The sequence below is a fragment of the Bos taurus genome, chromosome 27, assembly GCF_002263795.3.
Source record: "Bos taurus isolate L1 Dominette 01449 registration number 42190680 breed Hereford chromosome 27, ARS-UCD2.0, whole genome shotgun sequence".
Lineage (NCBI taxonomy): Eukaryota > Metazoa > Chordata > Mammalia > Artiodactyla > Bovidae > Bos > Bos taurus.
In genome coordinates, this window is record NC_037354.1 from 33,527,394 (window position 1) to 33,547,076 (window position 19,683).

A 19,683-nucleotide genomic window follows, 5' to 3' on the forward strand; every position below is an offset into this window, starting at 1 on the left:
ATACTGAGATTTCTACACTATTGAACATAAACAATGTCTGTCGAGATAACATAAATAAAGCAGTTTTCTTTAGTGGAATTCATATTTCCATATGCAGATTTCACAATATTCCAGTTTTTGACCCTAGAGATAGGAGAGGAATGTTTTCCTCACCATTCCGGCCCTTTCTGCCATGCCCTCTCCCTGCTATTTTCCCCGCCCGCAGTTGCGGAGTTGGAAGGTGAAGGGGGATACATCAAAGTGATGTAATTGCTGACTCCCAGATGGTTACCATGGCGACTATCAGGCATATTATGCTACTGGTAGAGTAAGAGCTTCTTCCATCTAGTCTTCAAGAAAGGGTTTTGGGGGTGGGGGAGGGATGTGAATCCACAGCCTACAGAAGAGGGACAGGCAGGGCTGAGCCTCCCATCACAGACAACTCCTTAAACTAAACCTGGTAGACGAGTCGTTTCGCCGGTGGGAACCGGACTTCTCTGCCTCCTGGGCTGCCACCGCGAAGGACGCCCTCGCGCCCCAGAATCTGCGAGCTGATTGGCGGGTGGTGTCGTCACTCACAGTGACGTGATGGCAGAGGAAAGAGGTGGAGCCATAGAGACTTGGCTTCTGGCCCTTCTAGCTGGGGGAGCCTGGGGAGGAGGGGCATTGGGAAGGCACTGGAGGACTGAGGCAACCGTTCCGGGAGCCGGCCGGAGGAGGTAGGGGCGGGCGGGCCAAGTCCTCAGGCTGTTACTCGGTGGACCGCGCCCGCCTGTTTTCCTCCGGAGCCCGCTCCTCTCCGTATCCTGCTCCTCCCATCGGTGCCCAGATTTCCCCACATCTTCCAGGCCCCACCCCGCTCTCTCCTCAGCCCCTGACCTCGGTCCCCTACCCGCGCCCCAACTTTTGAGCTCAGCCTCCACCCCCCGCTCCTGCGCTTCATTTCCTCATTTCTTTCCCGCCCCCTGCGCCCCGATGCTCCTCGCCTTCCTTCCATAAACTCGGACCGCCAAAGCTCGTGGTCCCACTGCCCACATCATCCCCTTTCCAAAAAAACAAAGACCCCCCCCCCCCGGCCCTACCACAGCAAACACAGCCCATCAACGCACAAGGCGCACAAAAGCCATCTTCTGGGGAAGCCGAAGGCGCCTTTTGCCCCAGTGTCGCCGAGAATCAGAGGCAAAGGTAACCCAGGGAGCCTGGGGCCCGGGTGAGCCGGAGGCGCTGTGCGGAAGCGCAGGCGGGGCTTGCCGACGGCCCCGCCCCTCCCCGCCTCGGCCCCGCCCCACCCCGGGCCCGACTCCGCCCCGCCCCGCCTCGGCCCTGCCCCGCCTCGGTCCCGCCCCGCCTCGGCCTCGGCCCCGCCCTCCTGGGAAGTGGTTGCTCAGAGCAGAGTAACTGTCCCCTTCCAACAGGAGACGACATGCCCTTGGTCTGGGTTCAGATGTTCTGGAGTATCATTTGAATTCTTGTTCAAGACGTCAGCTCTATGGTTGAGATTTCTGACCAGGAGGGACTGGAACTCCTTTCCCAGCTGCAGGAAAACAGTTGACAGTGTGAGAAACTAATTCCCTTGCTGCCTTTGGCTGAAAAGCGCTGGTAGGATGGTCAAAATTTTTGGCAAAGCTTATTTAAAGGTTTAAAGCTGAGTTTGGGTTTCCCTTGTGGCTCAGCTGGTAAGGAATCCACCGGCAAGGCGGGAGACCTGGGTTCATTCCCTGGGTTGGGAATATCCCCTGGAAAAGGGAAAGGCTACCCACCCCAGTATTCTGGCCTGGAGAATTCCATTGACTGTATAAAGACACGACAAAGAGACACGACTGAGCGACTTTCACTTGGGCTCTTTGGAGAATCGTTAGCATAGGAAACCAGGCTTCCTCCCCTTTTGAATTATTAGTAGGTATCTTGCATATTTTCACTGATGAGTATTTTCAGTCTTTAAAGGTTTGGCAGCAGCTTGGCCAAGTAAGGAGTAAAGATAATTGAAAACAAATGCAGAAGAAAATTTACTGTCTACTTGTAATTTTAGGCTACAAATAAGTGTGTCTCGATCAGTTTCTTAGACACTTGGCAACCATTCAAGTAAATTACTAAGTACTATTTACCAGAAATCAAAATATCTTTGAAGACCATAACATAATATGAACATCATTGTATTAGAGATCATTTCTATGTGTGGGGATCTAAAAGTACCATTCTCAAATGCAGGGCTAAGAAAATATTACTCCTGATTGGTGGAAATGAAGAATGAAATTGGAAATGAACTTGAGGGAGATTTTACACTTTGAATAGAATATGCAAATTTTCTACCCTTGAAGTAGTTTATAACACTTAAATCCTAGTATCTGAATAACTGGTATGTTTTTAAGGTACTGAATTGTTTACTTACTCCTTCTGCCCAGGTCCCTATGTTGACTCATTGAAAGAAATATAAATATGGCCTTCTACAGTTATAAAACAGTCTTAGCTATTGCCCGGACAAGGTAAGCCTTGGGATTCCCTCCTCCCTCCACTATTTATATGAACCTTATTTTTCTAGATGGAAAAGATACATGTAAAAGGATAGACTCAGTACACAATTAAAGCTTTCTTGGTTTTAATTGTGTTGGCTTTTAGGAAGCAGGCATTTTAATGTATTTAAACTTATCCTAGATTTTCTATATGCTTTAGAACTCAAGCTGAATAATTTGTAAAAGTGTGGAACAGGTAAGATAGAAAATGTAATGGCTTTACAGTGACACCACCGTAACTGATGAATGTTACATGCAGCCCTTAGATGTAAAAAGGAGTAAAATGGCTGGCAAGCAAGCCAATCCTAGGGCTTATACTTGCCGCAGTACGGTCTGTTATCACTTACTTATTCCAAAGAATATTAACTGAGAACTTACTGTGTGCCAAATACATTGTACATTTTCCCTTTTGGCCATTCAAAAAGTGCTTTATCTTGGCAAAAATAGTCTGAAGGAATGGAAAAAGCCATCTCTTTGCGAAAAGAAATCTCTTTGCCAGAAACTTTCTTTTACCTAACTGGGTCTTATTTTTATTTTCAAACAATCTGATGTGTCAGTTTAGCTGAAGATTGTGAATTGTTGCAAAACTGGAATGTAGAGATCCCTGGCTGGGGAGCCTAATTCTAATTCTTATTCCCAACATTCCTTAGGAGTCTTAGATGAATAACATTTCAGCTGTAAGTCCTTCTTATTTGAAGGAGTCCCTGGGCACTGCATAGACAAAGCAGTATTATGTGATTGGTTAATCCCCACAGGGACCATGAAGTGTTTCATTCAAACAATATTTCTATCATCAGTAGAGTAGCTGAAAACAAGTGTACAACCTGCTTAATGACAATAGAGACAAAACTGTCACACATAGCCCCGATGGAAAAGTGTTTGCTTTTTAAATTGATAGTCACAGAGTTTCTAGCTTGTAACACAACAGTTATCCTTAGGAATTAACTTATTAATATATCTCACAGAGTGTATCATTCACCCACAAAACATACTGTTATTCGTTTGGGCTAAAAAGTTGTATGTCATTCATTCAGGAACATGATCAGCTTTGAAAAATGCAGGATTAAAAACGATTGTTTTATTTTTACCAGATAAAATATTTATTTCTTTACTCTTTCATTCTGTAATAGTATGTGCTTGACTTAGAGGCTGTTGGTCTTTATTCCAGATTCCCTAGCCATTTTGTCCAGCCTACCAGCTCTTCTTACTCCCCATCATTTGCATTTCTTCACTTGCCAGATTCCCATTTAAACAAAACCTATATGAAGAACTATGGAAGCAAAAAGTACTCCCATCCAAGTCAGTCAGGCAATAAAGTACTTCATTTACGAGCCAGAATCTTCCAAGAGCTGCACACTTCAACTTGCTGGTTGCAGGAGGTCCCCAATAAACATCAGCAGGAGCAAACAGCAAAGAAGCCTCAGGTGCCAAGCCCTCAGCCCACGAAAGAAGCGGGCATGAAGATTAAGGAAGGAAAGCGATCTTATAGACAAATAATTATGGATGAACTGAAATATTATTACAATGGATTCTATTTGCTTTGGATTGACACCAAAGTTGCTGCCAGGATGGTTTGGAGGCTGTTGCATGGACAGGTGCTGACCAGACGAGAGAGAAGAAGGGTAGGCAAGAGTCATATTTGAGAAAGAAAATGTAAAATTGAAACCAACTGTTGATGAACCAACTTTTAAATTCCTCTGAAAAAATCCCAGAGTAGGAGTAGTAATTCACGGTGAGAACCAGAGTTTCTGACTTATCTGCAACCAACTTGCTGTATACCTGTAGATGGGCTCTTAAAATATGTGTATAGTTGCCCATGGAATGGTTATAATTGTGTTTTCTAATTTCTCCAAGGAGTTGAGAGGCTTCAAGTTTGATCTGTGCATCTGGAGTAGAAACTGCTGTTAATGTATTAAGTATATGCATTTGAAAAACCAATTGTAACAGATACCATGTTATTAAAGTACTGACTTAGATGAAAGCTCAGAGATGCCAATAATATGTTTTGATTGTCATAGATTTCCTTGAAGATATCCCATAAACATTACTTCTGAGCTAAGGTACAGAGGAAAATCCGGCCTTTCCATTTTATAAATAGCTGCCTTGGGTTTTTAATGCTTTCAGAATTGAGGCAGACTTTTGTTTTTGGCATGGCCAGGAATAATGGATATTTGCATATGCCTTTAATTCTTTAGCTGCTGAGAACCTGTGCTGATTTCTTCCGCCTGGTTCCGTTCATGGTGTTCATCATCGTCCCCTTCATGGAATTCTTACTGCCAGTGTTTCTGAAACTTTTCCCAGAGATGTTGCCATCAACTTTTGAAAGTGAATCCAAAAAGGTATGAGGATTTTGAAAGATTTTAAAAGAATTAATAGAGTTTTATCTTTTTAAGAGCAGTTTTTAGGTTTACAGAAAAATTGAGCAGAAAGTAGAGAGGATGTCCAGCTACCTCCTGACCCCTGCTCCTATTTCCCCTATAAATTTTTTTAAAATTATTTTTTTCAATTTATTTTTTGGCCACACAAAAATTAACTGTGACTAGATGACCAGCAGGCATGATTTACTCAAACAGACCCTTGCGTGCTTATGAGTAGCTCCCGAGCGGAGGGTGTCCTCCTCCTCCTTTGATGGCCACTATGAAGGTGAAGGGCTGGCCAACCAAGGCAGCGCCTTCATTCTCTCCATCTTGGCCACTCTGCCAGACAGACGGATGAAGGCATGGACTCCGCCCCATGAGAGAACAAAGAAGGCAACTTTTAAATCAGACTGAGACATGTCTCCCTGCCTCAGTGACCATGGAAATGACAGAATAGTAGAATTTTACAACACTGTTTGAAAGGCATTCTGGATAGAAGGACTAGCGTTTAAGATGCTTTAACAATATAAAAGTGTATGACATAATCAGAGACCACCAACTGGTCCTCTGTAGTTGGAGCAGGGAGCACCAGGGGATCCATGGGAGAAGATGAGACTCACATACTGTGCTGGAGTCAGGTTGGAAAGTATCCACCACCCTCAGGAATTTAGACTTTGACTATGTTGATTGATAGAAGGTGAATGCAAAGCAGAGGATGAGGAAAAAAAAAGTGATCTATATATTAGATCAATCTAAATCACCTAATCAATCATGATTAGAGCTATATTTTAGGAAAACAATTTGCTGGCAGGAAGGATTAAAGAGGACAGAGCCAAATGAGAATCAGCTGGAATGTTATTACAGTAGCATGAGAGAGAGAGAGGGAGGACAAAACCTGAATTATAAGTTTCATCAGGAGTAAAACTTTGAAGATAGGTTTAAGACAGATTTAAAGGGTAGAATCAAATTGCAATATTTAACTGCCTGGCAGTGGTTTAAATTAGTTTACTTACATTTAAAGTAGTCAGGGTCTAGGATTAATACCATGGGATTGGGTTTTTTGTTTTGTTTTGTTTTTGGCTGCACCATGTGGCATGATAGATCTTAATTCCCTGACCAGGGATTGAACCTTTACCCTCTGCAGTGGAAGTGCAGTGTCTTAACCACTGACCTGCCGGGGAAGTCCCCAAGGAACTTGTTAGTGAATGCAGAAAGAGGTGGGGGATGAGGTAGTGGTTTGTCTAAGTATTCCTCTTTCCTCAACATTGCTTGTTTCCTAAACATATGCACATACATATCATGGCCACAGTATTAGAAAATACTTTCTCCTTTGCTTTGTTCCATGAACAGAGGGAGAGAGCAAGAGAATGAAGATGAGTACCTAGCTTTCTGCTTACACAAGGTCCCAGCACCATGCACTTCTCTTTCATTGCCTGATATACTTTTACATTAATTTGTGGAACCACCTGGAGAAGGAAATGGCAACCCACTCCAGTATTATTGCCTGGGGAATCCCATGGATGGAGGGACCTGGTGGGCCGCCATTTATGGGGTCGCACAGAGTTGGGCACAACTGAAGCAACTTAGCAGCAGCAGCAGTGGAATTGCTGGTTTATTATTGACAATGTTTGTCTCTCCCATTAGACTAGAAGTTTCCAGAGGGCAGGAATTCTTACCTGTTGTTGCCCATTTTACCCTAGCACCTAGCGCACAGTGAATGTTCAATAAATAGATGAATGAAACCGATGGTTGCGTGAGTTTTAATTATTGTATTGCCATTGTGTGATTCTAGGGGGCTGATTCTTCTAAGGTATTTCTAAAAAATAAAAAAAGAAAAACAATGATTGCTATGATTTGCTTGTCATTAGAATCTCTTGGGCAACTTAATGGGGGGGATTTCTTTGGAAGGAATGATGCTAAAGCTGAAACTCCAGTACTTTGGCCACCTCATGCGAAGATTTGACTCATTGCAAAAGACTCTGATGCTGGGAGGGATTGGGGGAAGGAGGAGAAGGGGATGACAGAGGATGAGATGGCTGGATAGCATCACTGACTCGATGGACATCTCAGTGAACTCCAGGAGTTGGTGATGGACAGGGAGGCCTGGCGTGCTGCGATTCATGGGGTCGCAAAGAGTCGGACATGACTGAGCGACTGATCTGGTCTGATCTGATGTATGTATATAAAACACATTTATTCCTGTTCCTCTGTATGTACCCTGATCATGGTTATTTTGAAAATACTACCACATTATATCTCTGATGGTGAACTAGAATTTAGAATTAGTGGTTAACATATGTCTTAAGAGTATGCATTTAATTCCCTTCTACATAGTGCTTTGTTTATATCTGTTATAGCACTTTATTATCTTGTAATTAATTGTGTTTGTTTTCTTCTTAACCTGTAAGCTTCATTAGCTTAATTTCCTAGTTTGGTTTGTGGGCAAGGAAAATCTGGGGTCACTCAGACCAGGGATCAGCTTGACCAATGACCTAGATGGTTTGCACCAGGTTAAGAGATAGTGTGTATTTTATTCTAAAGAGTGACAAAGTCTTCCACTGAGGGAACTATTTTGAACCCATCCAATATTTATGATGATTGCATTAGTGAGAAAGGTAAGATTAAGGAGAAAAGTTGTAAATCGAGGCTACTTTTTAATTTTCTCTGGTTTTCACAAAACTCCTTCAATTAGGTTTAACAAGAATATTCATTCATGAAGTAGAGATGACAAGCAACAACGCCACAGTTATGTTTCTCTCATCTTTATCAAGTTGTAATCATGAAGGATTAATTCTAACTTTTTCCTCTTCCATCATGAAGGAAGAAAAACAGAGAAAGAAAATGGCTGCAAAGTTGGAACTAGCGAAATTCCTTCAAGAAACGATTACAGAAATGGCAAAGAGGAACAGGGCCCAGCTGGGGGACGCCTCAACCCAGTTCTCCTCCTACGTCAAACAGGTGTCAGTCTTTTATATAAAACCAGACAACTCCGTGTCATCACGGAGCTTCCAGATTGTTCCTCATCTCTGAATTTGCAAGTATCTCAGTTACAGAGATACAGTATTTCAAAAATTTATGGGAGTTTGCAGAAAACCTATCTTAAAGCCATCAATGCTTTGAAGATGTTAATAACTACTTAGAAAAACAGTACAATGAAACTCAAACTTTTGAACGTCTCCTGATGTTCAGTTGATTTAGGCTGACTTCTGACAGATTTTTTTTTAACTCCTCTTTGTAACTCAGGGCCCCCTTCCAGACATAAGATAGAATCCATAAATGCGTTGGCATCTTTCACGTGGTCTACAGGGAAGATTCTTTAAGCAGGAAGCAGGTTTTTATTAGTCCCTGTGTCCCACTGCCTAGGTCCAGACAGGCCACAAGCCCAGCACCAAGGAGATAGTTCAATTTTCCAAACTCTTTGAGGATCAATTGACCCTGGAGCACCTCGACCGACCTCAGCTGGTGGCCCTTTGCAAACTGCTGGAACTGCAGTCCTTTGGAACCAACAATCTGCTTCGCTTCCAGCTACTGATGAGGCTGAAGTCTATAAAAGCAGATGATGAGGTAAGAGCTGAACTACAGCTGGAGGGAATTAGCCTGGCCTTGGGAACTGTCTTAGGGTGGCTCTGTGACAAAGTGCAGTGCCTTCTGTTAGGTCTGCCTGGAGGCTGGTTCTGGCAGAATGAGTGGTCTGAGCAACCGCTGATAACCTGAACCTTGATGACTCACTTTTGAAGTTGCCTGTTGGGCTCTTGAGAAGGTCTTGTAAGCAGTGAGTAGCTTGGATGTCTTAGCTGGGGCTAATCAAAACCAGTTAGGACCCATGGGGAAGGAACAGCAGCTTAGTAGATCCCGGGGAACAGCAGATCTCACTGCCAAGGACAGTGCTCAACGCCCACCCCTCCCCTGCCGCCCCCCACACTTGCCCTGTGCTTCCTTCCCTTGGATCTTGGTGAGCCGCCCTGGCAAGAAGGGGTGGCCAAGGACCACCAAGGAGGGAAGGAAGGACCCCAACATCTTCAGGAGTAAGGGCACCATTTGGACTGTAACTACTGGTTAGTGTCCTAACAAAGTGGAAAGAATGTTTCTTGAATCTGAATTAGCTGCTTTAAAAGCATTCTGCCTGAGGGAGCAGGATTCCCAGAACTGAGAAGGCAGGATCCCATTGGCCCCATTTAGATTTCAGTGGTTGCTTTCAAAACTGTGGAATAAACAATACTGGTCCCAGAAGTCCCATAGTTTGGGGTCTTACCAAGTAGAAACTGTGTTATTTATTGAAGGAGTTTTGAGGCCCAGGGAGTTGGGGCTGTTCTTACGGGGTTGGGGGGTGGGGGAGGAATATTGCTGGGATGTGCAACAAATGGTACATTGAAAGCGTTTCAAATGGAATGCTTTTCTAATGAGTCTTAAAGTCGCCACTCAAGGGAAGTGGAGTGGAGCTGTCACAACCAGGCGCAAGGCAATCAAGAGGGAGAAACACCTCGGGGTCAGGCGGTGGAGTTCTATAAATTTCTGATATTATTCACACCTGTTGGCAGGATTCCCTTCACCTCCACCACTGCACCTCCTGAGGTCACCTGGCTTTACTGAGCGCCTGGCCTTTGTGGCAGTCAGTGCAGGGGACAGAGTGGGAAAGCTAGCTGATTCTGCCTTTCCCCTGACTTGTAGGAATTGAAGGATTAGGCAAAACTGGAACCAAAGGACCTGATGCCATTCCTTCTGTTTGTTTTTTTTTTTTTCTTTTCCCCCAGGTAATTGCCAAGGAAGGGGTGAATGCTCTGAGTGTGTCAGAGCTCCAAGCTGCCTGCAGGGCCAGAGGGATGCTGTCATTGGGTCTCACTGAGGGGCAGCTGAGACAGCAGCTCACAGAGGCAAGTGGTCGCTTTCCTGGGCCCTGTTCCCTGGAACTCTCTCCCGTCCTGTTTGCATGTCTGCTCAGTTGCTTCAGTCATGTCTGACTTTTTGCAACCCTATGGACTGTAGCCCTCCAGGCTCCTGTGTCCATGGAATTCTCCAGGCAAGCATACTGGAATGGGTTGCCGTGCGCTCCTCCAGGGGACCTTTCTGACCCAGGGATTGAACCCATGTCTCTTATGTCTCCTTCATTGGCAGGCAGGGTTCGTTATCACTAGAGCCATCTGGGAAGCCCCCCCCCCCCCCCCCCCCGCCATTTTCAGGCCTTGTTTTTAAATTTCTGCCTTACCATCTTACCTAATTGGCCTTCTTTGGCAGAGCCATGGGCCGCTGAAGAAGCTGGCTTTGACTGCAACATGGTACTCTGTTGAATAGTTGTCTGTGGCTGCTAACACACCACCACAAACTTAGCCACTCAAAGTAACACCCACTGATCAGCTCTGGGTCCTGCAGGTCAGAAGTACAGGCTGTTTTCCTTTCTGGAGGCCATGGGGGAGATTCCATGTCCAAGCTCATGCAGTTTGTTGGCTGAATTCAACTCCTCACAGCTGTGGGAGTGCAGGCCCTGTTTCCTCACTGGCTCCCAGCCCCAGGCCACTCTCAGCCCCTCCGGCCTCTCCATCTACAGTGAACTTCTCACCCAACCTCTAGCTCCGTATTTAAGGCCTCATGTGATTAGGCAAGACCTACCTGGGTAATCTTCATATTTTAAGGTCAGCTGACTTTAGACTTGGAATTACATCTGCAGAATCCCTTCATGGCAGCACGGAGTTTAACGTTTAATTGAGTAACTGGGAGAAGGCATAGGTACACAAGGAACAGAAGTCTTGGGACCACCCTCCAATGTGCCTCCTCCTCCGGGTATCATGAGGGCCCCGAGCTGAAGCTCTGACACAGGGCCTGTCATCCGGGTGAATCCCCCTGAAGGCCTACACCTTTTGGGGCTGCTTTCCCAATTCATACCCCAAACCAGGGTCAAGTGTTAGCTTTGTAGCAGCTTCCCCTCTGATAACATACTCTCTCCCAAACAGTGGATTTTAATGGAGCGTTTAAACTGTTTTAACTGCTTTAAAACAAAGTAATAACTCCTATTACAGTCCTCATTCCCTTACTGTAAAAGGTGCTGTGGAAGGCCTTCCTTGGTGGTCCAGCGGTTACGGCTCCACACTCCCAGTGCAGGGGGCCCAGGTTCGATCCCTGGTCAGGGAACTAGATCCCACACGCCGCAACTAGAGAGCCTGCCTGCCTCAGCTAAAGATCACGCGTGCCGCAGATAAGGCCGCCATGCCTCAGTTATGCAACTATCGATCTGGCATACTGCAACTAAGGTCTGGCACAGCTGAAAAAAAAGTGTGCACAAATTATGTAGGGCTAGGAACCACTGTTGTGGCTTTGAACCACATCAGGGAGTGATTTCCTCCTCCATGCTGGACCTGCTCTGACTGGAAGGGGAGCATGTTCCAGGGGGTACTTAAACATCATTTATTTCCTGCATGTAGGGTATTTAGTCACTTCATCCTGTCAAATTGTTTTGTTGGATGGATGTGTTATTTTACAATCCCCCTTCAAGGGAGCAAGAAAACTAAGCCAACCATACAATCTTCATGGATTGCTATGGATTACTGTTCCCAAAATCCTGTGGTAGGATATGGCTGACATGTCATAGAAAGGAAAAGCTAAAAATGATAAACTTACAAAATGTCTTAACTTAAAAAAAAAAAAAGTTAAAACTATCAGATTCCACATGCACTTGTTACCTTGGGAAAGGTCAGAGGTGGGTGACATGCTGTTGGGGAGGGTGTAAGAACAGAAGGGCACTCATGGAGTGCTGGTAAAATCCTGCATGGAGATTTGGCAACAGCTTTCCAGATTTAAAAATGCATTTACTTGGACCTAGAAATTTCAGTTCTAGGAATTTATCCTATATTCTTGCACATGTGCAAAATGACATACCTAGAAGATTATCCATTGCAGCACCACTTATGATAGCAAAAGACTGAAAACAGCCTAAAGTTAATTAGTACAATAATCAAATAAATTATGGCATTTCCATCAATGGAATCCTTTACAGACATTTAAAAGAAGGCAGCTCTGGGACCTCCCTAGCAGTCCAGTGGTTAAGACTCTGTGCTTCCATTGAAGGGGGCGTGGGTTTGATCCTTGGTTGGGGAACTAGGATTCTGTATCCAGCACACTGGATGGTGTGGCCAAAAAATAAAGAAATAAAAAGAAGGCAGCTCTACATCTACTGGTACAAATCAATTTCCAAGATACTTCAGTGAAAGAAAGCAAGGGACAAAAGTGTGTATGTGTCACCCTAGTGTAAAGATAAACATATAAATATATATTTGGTTTTGTTGTTAATATTTTATTGGCTCAAGTGTTGTGGCCACCACTAAGGTTTTGTTTTGTTTGGGCCATGCCGCAGGGATGTGGGATCCCAGTTCCCCCGACCAGGGATCGAACCCACGCCCCCTGTAGTAGAAACACTAGTGCTGGGAAGTCCCTAAATGTATATTTGTATACGCATAGGATATTGCTGTAAGATTGTATCAGGAACTGACACAAACCACTGTACCAGTGGTTGCTTCCAGGGAGGGAAATAGGGTAGCTAGAGAATAGGGTAATTTACCTTTTGAATTTTGTCTTGTGTGCATCTATCTATCTATCTATGGTCTTCCCTGGTGGTTCAGTAGGTAAAGAATCTGCCTCCAGTGCAAGAGACCCAGGTTCGATCCTGGGTGGGGAAGATCCCCTGGAGGAGAGAATGGCAACCCACTCCATTATTCTTGCCTGGAGAATTCCATGGACAGAAGAGCTGGTGGGCGATAGTCCATGGGGTCAGAAAGACTCACATGACTGAGTGACTAACACACACACACACACCCCTATCCAAAATTTGGCCAATTTGGAGCTTGAAAAATTACATCTCATTCTAATGTCTAATGTTAATTTCTTTAGTTATGAATGAGGTTGATGTAATCTTTTACATTTATCTACTTTATACTGAAGATACTTACCTCCTTTGATCCACAGTTGGTGTGAGAGGTTAATTGAACCTCCCTCTCTGACTGTGAGGAGAAAGCAATGGCACCCCACTCCAGTATTCTGGCCTGGAAAATCCCATGGATGGAGGAGCCTGGTAGGCTGCAGTCCATAGGGTCGCTAAGAGTCGGACACAACTGAGCGACTTCACTTTCACTTTTCACTTTCATGCATTGGAGAAGGAAATGGCAATCCACTCCAGTGTTCTTGCCTGGAGAATCCCAGGGATGGGGGAGCCTGGTGGGCTGCCGTCTCTGGGGTCGCACAGAGTTGGACACGACTGATGTGACTTAGCAGCAGCAGCAGCTCTGACTGTGAGGGGCTGTAGGGCCCAAGCAGGGATGCAGCAGCCAGGAGACATGCCCCTGTCCTTGCTCTTAGTACTCAGCATATGCCTGGGGGGCTGTGAGACCAGAGAGGAGGAGATGCAGGGAGCGGGAGGGGGGGGGGGTGGTGTCACGTCCAACTCTAACGGTCTGTGATTGTCATGTTTCATCCCTCTTCTGTTCTCCAGTGGCAGGACCTCCACCTGAAGGAGAATGTCCCACCTTCTCTTTTGCTCCTGTCCCGGACCTTCTACCTAATAGACGTGAAGCCGAAGCCGATTGAGATACCACTCAGTGGGGAGGTGAGTCCTGGCTCTGTGGGAACCCAGACCTCACGACTGGGGTTGCTCCGCAAACCCGTTTCCTCTTCTAGTCAGAGTAGGCCTCTTTTTTTGGCTTATCTTTTGGAATTTGGCCCCACTGGCTATAAGATCTTTTAAAAATTCCTTTAAAAAATGAAAATCACTCAAACAACCTCTAGCTTTAGAGCTGTTTGCTGTGTTTAGGAGTTTTATTTGATTTCTTATTAGGAGTCTGGCTTTATTCTTTCTAAGTATCTAGTCTTCTTAGAGGTTTTTTTTTTCTCCTCCTCACCATTCTTTCTCCTTTGAGACTGAATGGCTCCTGTTCTTTCCTGTCTGTCTCATTTGCCCAGATTCCTATTAATTTTTAAGTGGTGAATGGCCAATCTAGAAAATAAATTCCTTTGTCTCCTTTCAGCCCATTTCCTTAATCATTTGTGATCGCCTTTAACTAGTAGCTGTTGTTCTCCTGGTGTTCTGAAGAGCTGGCCCAATCACCAGAGCATCTTGCTCTGGGTCCATCAGAAGGGGCCTCTCACTTCCCTGCTTTGTGGCTTCACATCTGACTCGGAAGCTGCATGTGTGAGAAAGGAGGGCCCACGAGAGAAGAGGCTGCACTCGTGGCCGAGTGGATGGACCTAAGCACTCTGGAATGAGGACCAATCATTTGGAATCTTGGTTATGCTATCGACTCCTCGGGCAAGCTGAGGAAAACATGAAGTCCAACATGAAAAATGTACTTCAGGAAACACCATCTTGCTTTCCTTTTCCAAATTTTCAGAAACCGATCTGGATTTGGGCTTTGTCCAGAAGCATTCTAGGGAGACTTAGGAGATAAAGTCTGGAGCGTAGAGCATGTTCTACCAGGCTCCTGGGTTCTTACTCTTTCTTTGAGAGAGACCAGTTGTTTGTCATTCTTAGACTGCTCTCAGTAGCAAGGAAGTCTTAGAGTAGCGAAATGTCTCAGAGCTAAATTTTAGTTTCAGAATGATTCTGCTACTGCTAAGTTGCGTCAGTTGTGTCCGACTCTGTGCGACCCCAGAGACGGCAGCCCACCAGGCTCCCCCGTCCCTGGGATTCTCCAGGCAAGAACACTGGAGTGGGTTGCCATTTCCTTCTCCAATGCAGGAAAGTGAAGTCGCTCAGTCATGTCTGACGGTTAGTGATCCCATGGACTGCAGCCTACCAGGGTCCTCCATCTAGAGGGTTATAAACTCTTGATCCAGATGTTGCTTTCTGGAATAGTTAAGAAATACCTGGAAATTGGACTTCCTTGGTGGTCCAGTGGTTAAGGCTCCAGCCTTCAATGCAGGGGCCTGTGTTCTATCTCTGGTCAGGGAATGAAGATCCCACATGCCTCACAGCGCCGCCCCCCCCCCCCCCCCAAAAAAAAAGTAAAAAAGAAGTACTATTAAGAAAAACTACCTGGGAATTAAGGACAAAAAGACAGGCTCCTAGGCATTTTATTGTTGTTGTTGTTGTTTTTAATACATGCTTTTAAACTTCTGTTCTTCATATGTACAAAATGAAAACAAGCAGCATGGTAGATTCAGTAGAGAACTGAGACATGAAACTGAATATACTATAGTTTTGGATATATGTAGCCCTCTTCCCTCCAAAGTACATGAAGAAATTACTTCCAAAGAGCAGAGATTTACTTTTCAAATGTAATTAATGTAATTGTTGAAGACAGGTTAGCTAGCTCTTCTAAAATACCACTCCCTCCCTCCCTCCCTCCCTCCCTCTTCAGGTATTGCAGGAGCTTCTATTAAGTAACACCTTTCATTTGAATAAATCATTTATTACTAGCCACCAAAAATGACACCAAAGATGTCAGTTTTAACTTAAGTTATATCAATGCTGGCAGAAACTGATGCCTAAGTGAGAAATGGCAACTTTTGTGTTTGTTTGTTTGTTTTGGGAGTGAGGACAGGATCAGAATGGCAAATAAGTAGCTTGTTAATAACAAAGGATTTTAAATATCAGAATCTGATTAGACTGCAACTTTTGTATCTAGAGTGCTCAAAAGTTAAAAGGTAATACTAAGTTGCTATTTCAGGGACATATACTGCCTATTTCATCCAGAAAGGAAGTCAGGAAAGCAAATTGTGCAGAAAAGTACTAAAGTAGAAGTGCTTCTGAGTTTCAGGAGGAGCAGACAGCTTAATTTATATAAAATCTCTCTCTCCCTAGGCTCCAAAAACAGATATTCCCCTGGGATCACCCACTCCCCCTGAATCTAAAGAGAACACGGCCGGTTTAGCACCTCAACTGAAGGAAACTAAGGTGAGACACTTTTGATTACGTGAAAATAACAAGAAGTTAATTTCATTGGTCCTTGAATAAGGACTTATTTTGGGGTACTGCTTGATCTGAGAAAGTTCGGCATCTGGCTGTATGCATTTAGGTTCCAGATTTTGCCTGTTGAGTCCCGTGGCAGACATTCAGAAGTTGTTTCCAGGATCTGGTAGTCACGGCAGTGTGACTGTAGCTCCAGTACACCTCGTGTCCTACGTCAGTAACCCGACTCTCAGCTCTGATGTTTAAGGATGAAGAATGGATACAGCTGCCGTCAGTTATGTCATCACCCACAACACCATCAAAGTCTATTTCATTACCTAAAGAATCCATCACTTCTGCTAAAGAAGATGTAAATTTCTATAAAAGGAAACTTTTCCTCAAGTTGCTTTTAGGGGCAGTGAGAATCTAGAATTATAATAGTTGCAAAACACCACACCCTCTCTCCGTGTCCTCCAAACAGGAAGCTGTAGGCTGAACTTCAGTCACCTTATAACCACTATATTTAAAAAAATTCAGTGATCTAAAAGCAAATACATATATCAACAAATGCAATCGTGGTTCAGAACTAAACATGTTAAGTCTAGAAGCTAATTACAATATAGGCAGATTCTTATTTTCTGTTGCGCCAGATGGAAATAGTTCCCATATGTTGTGTATTTCACACAGGCTTCAGATGTCAGGAAATACTAGCAGGAAAGCAATTTAAGAATCTTAGGAGAAGTGCATGTAAATGAGAAATTACTTATCTATCCACTTTTCCTGTTTGGGGGTGAGAGCAGAAAGCAGGAGGCAGTGAACAGTAGGGGGTCACAGGAGAGTTGAGCTGTGGAGTGGCTCTGCTGGCTCTCCAGGACCAAAGAGGGAGCCACTGAGCACCAGGATTGTTCAACCCAAGGCCTTGTCTGCATGTCTTCTTTCTCATTGTGACCAATCCCTAAAGTCCTTATGTTTTTGTACCCCAATACTCCAGGCAAAATCAGAAAAGACAACCCAGAACAGCAAGGCTAGTTCGAATGGAGCATAAGGACTCATGGAGGATGGAGCTTACTCTCTCTGGCTTGCTGCCCTCAGCAGTGGCATCTGTAAAGAACGTCCCTGAGATAGAAGATCAATCATTTAGTCCTCAGGGCAGTCTTTTGAGGCCTTGTAACCGTTCAGATGACGTCAGTGGCAAGACCAAGTTCGGATCATTTGGAAAACTATTTAATTGCAAAGTCCATGTTCTCTGTAGCATTAGATCATCCCACTGGACTTTGTGTAAGGCCCGTCTGCCATATTGTTTTTTAGCAACTTCACGTCCTTTTAAGAGAGGAAACTTTTTTGCGCAATGGAATCAGCCTGATGCCTTAAGATACCTCTTGTCTCCTCTAGCTCGGTAAGCCGGGTAGGAACTAGGGAAATTTCAAAGCCAGTCATCACGAGCATTGCACAGGCACTCTCACACTCTCACTGCCTGTACAACTTTTTCAGACTGAGCACACACACACACACCAGTAGGAATAGTGCCCTGGAAACAAAGTACCTTTGGAGATGGGATGGATGTAAAGTCCCTGGTTAGGTCTTCCCAGATCTAAAGAAGAAAAAGCTTCTTAGGGAAGAAGATGGGGAGTTCAATAGACTGGCAATCAGAGACTTGGCAGCCCCCCTCGGGCCTGCAGAGGCTGCAAGGATCTGGGAGGCCGCCACTCCTCCGGCACATATGGCTTCCATTAGCCTCCATCTTGCTAGGAAACATAATTAAGGGCTTAAGACCGAACCATTTGTTTGTGCTGGGTGTGTGTGTTTTTCTGGTCTGTTTGTCTTTCACAAACAAGACTATCTGTTAGTCACAGGTTGTTAAGAGTCTGATACAATCCCAATACTACCCAGGAACAGATATTATGTTCAGATATTTATGTTGGTTATCTTCAGTGTTGTCCACACTGAAAAACCTTAATAATAAATCGATCACCATGCAGCTGACCACCAGCCTTCTTCCTTTGGGGAGTACTTAGAAAGGAAGAGGTGTTTCAGCTGCAGAAATTAGATTTCTGTACTTGCTGTGGAATTGAAGGCAGTTAGATGGGCATCCATGGAACCAAGGAAAACTCAAATCAACCTGTCTGGGGTAATCTAAAAGAGGAATGTTATCGGCACTTGACAGCAAGGAAATGCACTTTAAAACCTTCCCTAAACCTCCCCTCCGCCAAGGGACAAGCCTCACCATGTCCTGTCCTGCTGAGGAACTCTCTGCCATTGGCCTTGGAAGGTGATTCACAGTAAATTTTCCCATTTTTAAAATGATGAGTGTTTATTTTAATTAGTTCATATTTCAAGAGTTTGCATGTGAGAAAGGGATTAGCTTTTTCATTTATGCAACCCTGTTGCAGCTGGGTGCCTCGTGGGTGCTGTGGGGTTGCTCTACAACTCTGTCTTTCCCTGTGAACAGAGTGGGAAAGGGGCCCTTGGCCACCTCAGACCTCAGCTGGACTTCACTCATGTTTGCGTCATAAATAGGCATCTGAGACCCTCAATACACCTCTCTTTCCCTTCTTCTGATAGTGCCTCAGAGAGCTCACTTCACTGGTGAGTACTGCTGAGACTGAGCTAGTGGTGTTCTGGTAAATGATTAACACCCGGTCTGGTGGTTAGAACTCTGTGCTTCCACTCCAGGGAGCTTGGGTTCGATCCCTGGTTGGGATCTAAGATCCCACATGCTGTGTGGCATGGTTTCAAAAAAAAAATTAATAGCCAACTCTGGGGCATGGTTGGGAGGGAGCCCTGACTTGAAGCATTGCAAAGCAGTGATGTAAATACTCCCACACGGCTGATCTTCAAGCTATCAATAGGTCACTGAACAACAGTTGGGGAGAGATGGATATGGTCAGCTTGAAACACCCCACTTAACTGACCCCCGACCTCTGGGAGGAACAAGAGACACTTAAACTTCTAGTTGGTGCAGGCTGCAAACGTTATTGGAGAAGACAATGGCAACCCACTCTAGTGCTCTTGCCTGGAAAACCCCTTAGGCCGAGGAGCCTCGTAGGCTGCAGTCCATGGGGTCGGGAAGAGTCGGACATGACTGAGCGACTTCATTTTCACACATTGGAGAAGGCAATGGCAACTCACTCCAGTGTTCTTGCCTGGAGAATCCCAGGGATGGGGGAGCCTGGTGGGCTGCCGTCTCTGGGGTCGCATAGAGTTGGACACGACTGAAGCGACTTAGCAGCAGCAGCAGCAAACATTATTTCCATGTGCCAGGACAGACGTCTAGGAGGCAGTGTAGCGTAAATGGCCCTAAATACTGTTAAGTGGCAACTTAGAACTTGCCCCAGTGCTTGGGTCCCTGCCCACCTGCCTCCCAACAGCTGAGTGGAAGCCTGTCTCCTTGCCCTGCTCTCTGCTCTTCCCCACAAATGCATCTACTGTGGCTGCACCAGCTGCTAATAATCTCACCGAGTATAATTTTAGGCATTTTCTAAAGCCCAACCCCGGTGGTGATGTCAGACTTGGCCCATCTCACACCCTAGAATTCTGCAACAGAAAGGTGTTGGTGGCTTGGCACGTACGGACCTGCACCTGTGCCGTGACTAATTGTGTTTCAGTCATTACAGGTCACAACGGTGATATCGAATAAATGCTCTATAGTGTTAAAACCTAAAGATCTCCTTGTCACCACCAGTGCACACCGGTAGGTAGGGTCAGACTAACGGAACTTTAACGCTGATCGACACCTTCCTTTTGCCCAGGGTTCTGGCCCGCTGGCTCCCCCCAGTGGCGGCTGTGAGAAACACAGCGACTTCACTGTCAGAGATAAATTTCCTTCAGCCGTGGTTCAATCTTACTTACCTGAGATCAATACAGTACATTAGCGGTGCCGGGGGACCGGTGACCCCTGGCCTGTGGCAATTAGAAAAGGCGGGAAGGTGGTATCGATCGATGCTCCGGCCCTCATCTTTTAACCCTCAGG

General features: G+C 45.1%; 2 protein-coding genes across 2 annotated transcripts; both read left to right on the top strand.

The window, feature by feature from the left end:
- Positions 1–356: 356 nt before the first annotated feature.
- On the top strand, positions 357–4,470 carry LETM2 (leucine zipper and EF-hand containing transmembrane protein 2). The gene is made up of 4 exons (XM_059882359.1): positions 357–1,164; positions 1,395–1,535; positions 2,382–2,462; positions 3,658–4,470. The coding sequence occupies exons 3-4, from the start codon at positions 2,416–2,418 to the stop codon at positions 4,130–4,132; spliced, it is 522 nt and encodes a 173-aa protein (XP_059738342.1). The 5' UTR covers positions 357–1,164; positions 1,395–1,535; positions 2,382–2,415; the 3' UTR covers positions 4,133–4,470.
- On the top strand, positions 4,133–17,696 carry LOC107131134 (LETM1 domain-containing protein LETM2, mitochondrial). Its single transcript, XM_024986333.2, has 8 exons — positions 4,133–4,221; positions 4,685–4,828; positions 7,667–7,804; positions 8,210–8,410; positions 9,598–9,717; positions 13,320–13,433; positions 15,627–15,719; positions 16,705–17,696. The coding sequence occupies exons 2-8, from the start codon at positions 4,727–4,729 to the stop codon at positions 16,756–16,758; spliced, it is 822 nt and encodes a 273-aa protein (XP_024842101.1). The 5' UTR covers positions 4,133–4,221; positions 4,685–4,726; the 3' UTR covers positions 16,759–17,696.
- Positions 17,697–19,683: the final 1,987 nt, after the last annotated feature.